Source organism: Lagenorhynchus albirostris, chromosome 3, assembly GCF_949774975.1.
Source record: "Lagenorhynchus albirostris chromosome 3, mLagAlb1.1, whole genome shotgun sequence".
Lineage (NCBI taxonomy): Eukaryota > Metazoa > Chordata > Mammalia > Artiodactyla > Delphinidae > Lagenorhynchus > Lagenorhynchus albirostris.
In genome coordinates this window covers 28662258-28669998 of record NC_083097.1, presented here as the reverse complement: position 1 = coordinate 28669998, position 7741 = coordinate 28662258, and the positions used below count along the sequence as shown (strand labels likewise).

At 44.2% G+C, this 7741-nt stretch overlaps 1 protein-coding gene across 2 annotated transcripts in view; it reads left to right on the top strand.

Annotated features, from left to right (window-relative positions):
* The first annotated feature begins 1474 nt into the window (after positions 1-1474).
* The window catches only part of AGXT2 (alanine--glyoxylate aminotransferase 2), a 44386-nt gene continuing 38119 nt past the window's right edge, over positions 1475-7741 (top strand). For both annotated transcript variants that reach the window (XM_060146017.1, XM_060146016.1), the window contains exon 1: positions 1475-1562. In XM_060146017.1, coding sequence (XP_060002000.1) covers positions 1475-1562 — 88 coding nt within the window. The remainder of the gene's footprint in view (positions 1563-7741) is intronic.

Below are 7741 nucleotides of genomic sequence, written 5' to 3'. Positions count from 1 at the left end.
CCTTGAGAGAGTAATGTGTACATGACTGGACGGTGTACATTACTGAACCCAATTAAGGCCTCTATATAAAATTTTAAGATTCCAGTGGGCAGATGCAGAGACCTACTCTCCCAAGACAAGCCTCATAAGTTCCCCTGTTTATTAAATCTGCCACCTGCCACTGTGGAGAGGCCTGGCTCTTCCTTGCCCTCTGTGGATGGGAGCCAGTTATCAACCCAACACCCCCTCACCCTCCCAGCTCCTACTGCCCTTGTCACTCTCCCTTCTTAGGCACTGCCTTGCAAAGACACGTGGACACCCAGTCCAGAGCAGCTGGAAACCCGGAAGAGATCTACTCACAGCAACCTGGATGGATTTTTAAAACATGGTTCTGAGTGAAAAAAAAAAAGCACACCTATTGACATAAACTAAAAATGCATAGGACTTCCATGGTGGCGAAGTGGTTAAGAATCTGCCTGCCAATGCAGGGGACGTGTGTTCGATCCCGTAAGGATCCCACGTGCAGTGGAGCAACGAAGCCTGCGCACCACAACTACTGAGCTCGCGCACCTAGAGCCTGTGCTCCGCAACAAGAGAAGCCACTGCAATTAGGAGCCCACGCACCGCAATGAAGAGTAGCCCCCGCTCGCCGCAACTAGAGAAAGCCCGCATGCAGCAACAAAGACCTAACACAGGCAAAAATAAATATTTTTTTTAAAAAATGCATTCACCCCAAACAATAAACATTTTACAAGAATACATACCAACAAAAAGGTATATATTAAACACACAAAATAGTTGTTTATGGAGATTAGGGGTGCAGGGGAGTCAGGAGTGACAAATGGGAATTTAAGAAATTAAAACATAATAGGAAAAAAAAAAACATAATAGAAATAAAGCACCCTAACTCCTCAGCTCTCACCTTCTTGCCTTATTCAGATACCTAAGGGGATACGCAGCTGTCCAGAGCCGTCCCTAGCTTTTTGGTGCCCTTCTCCTTTCCCGTGGACTACCTCCTTCCCCATTATGCCTCTTGTCTTCCTTCAAGACCCCCAGTACGAAAACCAGTGTCTTTACCCATTTAATTCACGGATATCTTCCTTCTCTCTCTCTTTTTCACTCCTCTCCTTTCTAAGTCTCTGACCCCTGCAACTATATCCTGACCCTTCCCCCAGGCCCATCACCACCCTTCCGCAGAGAGACTCTCATCCTGATGAGACCCCAATGGGACATAAAACTAGCAAAATAGCCAGAAGACCCCTTGCTTTGCCTATCTGCCTGCCTCCTCTTTTCTCTCTCCCTCCCTCCCTCCCTCCTTCCCTCTCTCCCACCCGCTTTCTCTTTCTCTCTCTTTGGGACCCACTGGAAGTAGAAGCAGTAACCCCTCGGTCAGCTCCTCCCCTTCCGTCCTAATCTCAAAGTCCAGCTGGTCAGTGAGCAGTGGAGCCCTTCCTCAGACCTGCTTCCACGGGGATTTGCTCCCTGACTGGGAGAGATGACTCTAGCCTGGAGACATTTGCTGAGAGCTTTGTACCTGGAGATCTCAACTCCCAGGACTCCCAAGACATGCCCTTCCCCCAAAGGTGAGTGGAAACCAGAGGGACGTGGGTCAGCAGAGGGTCAGCAGAGGTTCAGCGAGAGGGGAAGGGCTGAGCTCTGGAATTCTGGAATGTTAGACCCGGATAGGGTCTTAGAGACAAGTCCACTAAGACCTGTGAGCTAGACCTCACCTTGTCAGACCCAGTGCCCCCTTCTCCTGTCCAATATTTCCTAATGCTTCCTTTTGTCCTGAAATGAAATTCATGGATAATAAAACCTGACTATACACAATTTCAAAACAAAAACAGTCGCGGTAACATAAAGAAGAAAGAAAAAGAAAGCAATTCAAAATAATAAAGTATTAACTGTAGTGTACAGATGCTTGAGGATAACTGTTTTAAAAAACATAAAGCATCTACACAAATTTCCGCCAGGCCTCCGGAAAGTGGTACCACCCCCTCAATCACTAACCAGGAAACAGTCTCAGAGAAGTGTAGTCATTTACCCAAAGTCACTGAAGCCAGGTCTAAACCCTGAGTCCTCTTCTTCCACTCAGACTCTCCTCTTTCTCCAGCAGGAACAGACCCGGGGTAGCCAGGTCTGGTGGTGGCTTCATGTGCCTTTGTGTTCCTGATTTTTCACATCTATCTTGTTTCACTAGGAGCCTACCACCTCCTCACCAATTTCCCTGCTGCAAACTCGAGCGTAAGTAGGCATTTGCACACTGATGTGTCATAGTGGGACCCTGTGCCCACAGACCCCGAACAAACACAGGAGACCCTTTTCCATTGCCCATCATGATCAATTTTATCTTCATTCTCTCCTCATCTTTCCTTTTCCTATCTCCTTCCTTCCTCTTCCATTTGCTTTCTTCCCCCTTAACAATTGCAATTCTTTGAAACGTAATACATATCTGATGCTTTAAATGCATTATCTCCTCTCATCTTCAACCAAACTTCTTAGGGAGTACTATTATCCCATTTCACAGATGAGGAGACAGAAGAATAAAGGATAATTAAGAAATTTGGTCAAAGGCAGAAACATAGAAGTGACAGCTTGGGGTTCAAAGCCAGGTCTGTCTGGCTCCAAAGTCAGAGCGATTCCATCAGGCCCTTTCTTACCCACCCTTTTGGATTTGTCTTTTCCCCCAGTCATGGGTCTTTCGCCAAAACACTATTTAACTCCAGCATTTCCTGAGAAGGAGCTAGAATTGTACCCAGAGTCTTATGCTTAGTAAAGAGGACGCTACCCTAAAAGTACCAGTTGTTGACAAAGTAAGAGAAAATGCCCTCTCTGCTGCCTCTTCCCCTTTCCTACCCCTGCCCTGAGGGTTGTGGAGCTGGGCTGATGGTGGGAGCAGGGGATGGGAAATGGCAGGTGAGGCTCAGTGCCTAGAGATCTTGATCAGCTCACTGAGGACCCCTTCACTTGGCTCCACCAAGGACACTACGGGGGGAAAGTAATCCTGCAAACCCAGCACACGTAGACATGGATGTCATACTTTTTACCTGGTCTTTCCAAAACCTTCGGGACTTGGCTTCTACTTTCTTACCTACTGTCCTAAATACCTGCCTGCTTGCTTGTCATCCAAACACACACTCATTGAACACACCCTTCTTAAGAATCTGCGGGATGCAAATAGACATTAGGCAATAAGTATGTGAGCACCTACCACACACCTGAGCAAAACAAAATCTCAGCCCTTACGTATCCCAGTGGGGGAGACTGAGCATAAACAGATAAACAGGTAAATATGTAAAAGATGAAATCCAGTCGAGATACATGCTGTAAATCAAACCAAATCATGGTGAGGCAATAGAAAACTAAAATGGGTGGAGGGGGAGGCAGGGGCCACGTTGGACAGGAAGATCACCTGGTGTTGAAAGCTGTCAGATATGCAAAAATAAAAATGTGTCACAGGACTTCCCTGGCAGTCCAGTGGTTAGGACTCCGAGCTTCCACTGCAAGGGGCAAGGGTTCAATCCCTGGTTGGGGAACTGAGATCCCACATGCCGCATGGTACAGCCAAAGAAAAAGAGTATGTCACAATCCTTGTAGAACACCTGCATGTGTATTATGTGATGGATGTGTGCATACAATGTCCAGCCTTACCTCTGTTTGATAGGCACAATCACTTTAGGCTGACTATGTCCACAAAGTTACAGAAGCAATTTGCTTTCAGGATAAAAGAATGGAGAAAATATCTCAGCCATGCCTTCTTTCTTACTAATTAGCAAAGATTATTAAATTTATAACATGTCTAGGCAGGTGGGGTGTATGCTCAAACATACCATGGTGCTATCACCTGCCTTCTCTCCCACAAGGAGGGGTGCACAGGAGGGCAGGTGGATTGCAAATAACACCCATTTCCACCTGAGAAACATCCCAAGCCTCCTGCAAAGCGTTTTCTAAGAAAACCATTCAAATTAGCCCTAAGGGTAGGTGTCCCGCCTGCCCCTCCAGGCCATCCTTGCTGCCATCTGCGGACTGACCTAAGCCCAGCGGAGGGCCAGGAGGGGCTCAGAGAAGGCCTGCTGCCAAAGGTACCAAAGGATGGATGCCGCCACCAGCCTGGGAATCAGGCAGAGCTCTTGCTGGTGAACAATGGCAATTGGCCCTGGTTTACTTAGGGAAAAGGACATTTATTGGAAGGATACAGAGGGAAGGTGGGAGGGGCTATAAGAATCAATAGGAAGGTGAGGAGGTGGGCAGGACTGGACTTGCAAAGGTACCAGGGAAAGCCCCATGGAAACAGCAGGAACTCCAGGCAGGAACAGCCTCGGAAGCACATCATGGCTCTAATGAGGACCTCCAGCTACTCCCTCCATCCAGGTCCTTTGCTCAAGACTTCAGATCCAGAAGCAGGGACATCCGATTCAGATGTGAGACCTTCAGAGGTCTCACGCCCTACCCTTGGCTTCCCTGGCGGGAGACAGGCAGCTGGTATTATTATCCGGTCACTTAGAGCACACAGTTCAATCAAGGATGAGCATCCTCCGTAACTTCCTGCAGACTGTGGGGCAGTTTATGAAGGGAGAAAGGAGGTGGCCTCAGGCCCTCAGCCCCATGGGGGGTGAGGGTGGGACCTCAAAACTGCGAACACCTCGCGTTTAATCACGGCCTCAGCTCTAAGGTGAGTGATAAAATCTTCTTCTCCTAACTCGCTGGCTAGCCCGTGTATCAGATGAGATACCCAAAGTGACAAGCTTTTTTAAAGTGACCTAATATGTTATGCAGAAATAAGGCATCGTTAGCACTTTAATAAATTCCCTTAATGTTCTATCAGGTATGCCCATTGTGTATTTTCAAATATTTTATAACCTTTTTTTTATTTGAAAGAGTCACAGGCTCTTAACAAATACCCACCCTGTGTTGAAAGTTGGTTGTGGATATTAGAAAAATCTTCGTCATTACAAAGAGAATTTCCCCTAGAATTTTCAAATGTCTACAGACACGGATTTCTCTCACTTACCTTGCCCAACAGGTTTTCACTTTTTGATACTATGATTTGGGGGGAAAGAGCACAGAGCTAAGGTGACTTGTCTGTTGTGGAACTCTGTTGGTAAGAATTAGGCAGCCGGAAAATTAAATCTAGTTACCCACTTGGCAAGAGTGGTGGTGGTCTCCAAACCAAACCATCTTTATATTTGAAGTAGAGTTGGTTTACAATATTGTATAAGTTTCAGGTGTACAGCAAGGTGATTCAGTTCTACATGTATCTTTTTTTTCAGATTCCTTTCCATTACAGATTATTACAAGATATTGAATATAGTTCCCTGTGCTATACAGTAAATCCCTGTTGTTTAGCTATTTTGCATATAGTGATGTGTAGCTATTAATCCTATGCTCCTAATTTATTCCTCCCCCTCCCCACCCCAAAGGCCACCTTTAAATGTCTTGAGTTGTTCAAATGAATTGAGTGGAAGTTGATGAATTTAATGAAAATCATTAGCTGTCATCCATGTTCAGCATCAGGTTTAAAAAGGCAACATCAGACCAGCCAAAATGATCAAAGAGAGACAAAAAATTCCTATGCTGAAATAGACGTGGAACTCAGTTTTATGAACCCATATTTCAGTTCTCCCTTCCCCGACCCCCTTGGTGCTGTCTTCTCCCCACCACCACTAGCCCCACACTCCCGGGCCCCAGGCGTGCAAACAGGCAGGTGCACACACACGCACACACAATTTCCAGGAGCCCAAGAGAAGCTTTATCAACCTCAACTCTATGTCATCCTCAAAACATAGGCTATTTTGAATAAAGAATGCAGGCAACCATCAACATGTTTAGGTTGGAATTTCTTCCAGCAAATAATGAAAACGGAAGCATTTTCTTTCTTTTTGTCAATCAACTATTATATGTACTGTTATTTTTGAGTTTGGATTATTTAGTGAGAGAGGTTTTCAGCTGTTTGAAGATGCTGTCTAGACTTTTTTCCTTTTTTTATCGAAGTACAGTTGACTGACAATACTATATTAACTTCACGTGTGCAACATAGTGATTCAATATTTGTATAGATATACTCCATTTAAAGTTATTATGAAATACTGGCTTTATGCCCTGTGCTGTACAATATATCCTTGTACCTTATTTATTTTATACATAGTAGTTGTACCTCTTCATCCCCTACCCCTACCTTGCCCCTCCCCCGATCCCTCTCCCCACTGGTAACCACTAGTTTGTTCTCTGTATCTGTGAGTCTGTTTCTGTTTTGTTATAGTCATTCATTTGTTTCATTTTTTGGATTCCACATACAAGTGTGAGATGTAATCGAGACTTATTTCACTTACTGACTTATTATTTTTCCTACTTGCTTGCTAATCTTCCTTCCTTCCCTCCTTCCTGAGAGCAGAATTTTATGTATTTCATTTTGAGCCCTCATTCAGCCATCATATTCCTATCAGTTTGGTGAACAAACAAATGCATGAATGAATATACCTAACTTGACCATTTAAAATTCAAGATTTTCTTTATCAAATTTTTCCAACTCTCTTTCTTCCCCCTCCAGACTACTTTCATAATTTCCTGTAACTTTGGAGTCAAGAGACCTTTCAGCCTCCTCAATGGGTAACTCCAATTTTGCAGAAAGGAAAATGAGACTGTGGGAGTGAAGAGAATTCGAATTCTTAGAAACACTCAGAACTTTTTCCCCCATATCAGAACAGTAACTAATGTAGAGAGACACAATGAAAAGCTTTTGAAAATGTGGAATTCTCAGAAAACTTAGCTATTATTTTTTGGGTCATTTCTATGTGTGGATAGCCAAAAGCAACTTGCTTTTAAAGTAAGAGCAAATGAACGACATTTGTGATTATTTAGAGCAGAAAAGTGGATGAGTTTTCTCTGAAAGAAAGAGAGTCAGTGTCATTACTTTCCAGATTCATTTAAAAACACAATTGTTCATTGTGTTTCTCAGGAGGGTGACTTTATAGCCACACAAAACACCAACATTAGATCCATGGATTCAAACCTTCATGCTGAACAAGAGACATCATTTCCTCAGCTCTCTCCACCTGTAAAATTTTCTCGATACGGACCTTGAATCCTAAAAATTAGCAGCATTCTTTTCTAAGAGTACTTATAAGGTTTCTAGATAGCTCTTCCAGCTCCGATGTTCTCTGATTCTATTATTCCATCCCACTGCTATAGAGAGGTCAAAATCTGTGCTAGCAGAGGAGGATGGAGGTGGCCAGTGAATGAGCGAAATGGTACCAGGCTGGGAGTCAGAAACTGGGAGTTTTGTTCTTGTTCTGCAGCTAACTAGCTTGGTGATCTTAAACAAATTAATTTACCACTTTAGGCTGGTTTCTACATCTATAAAATGAGCATTTTGACACCCCCCCACACACAAAAAAAAAATCTAAGCTTCCTTCTAGCTCCAAATATTTAATGATTCCTCTGGCTCAGCTTATCTTTTCTTTGCCACGGTCTTGTGTTGTCATGGACTTCAAGTTGTGTTTTACAGGAAGGTTTTGTCTTCCAGATCTCCTTGCATGTATTTATCATCATAGTACATGGCCTAGCACCTCTCTCTCCTCATGCTCTACAAGAATAGTCAAAAGCCATTTGTTCTTTGTTTATTGGAGCCAACCCAGTACTGGGAACTGGGCTAGGCACTGGGATTCAGGGACTAGGAAGGTCAAAGCTTAGAAAGCACCTCTATTGACAGAGAATGGACTCCTGCAACCCCCGGCCCTGGCAGAAGTTTGAACTGAACAGAGAA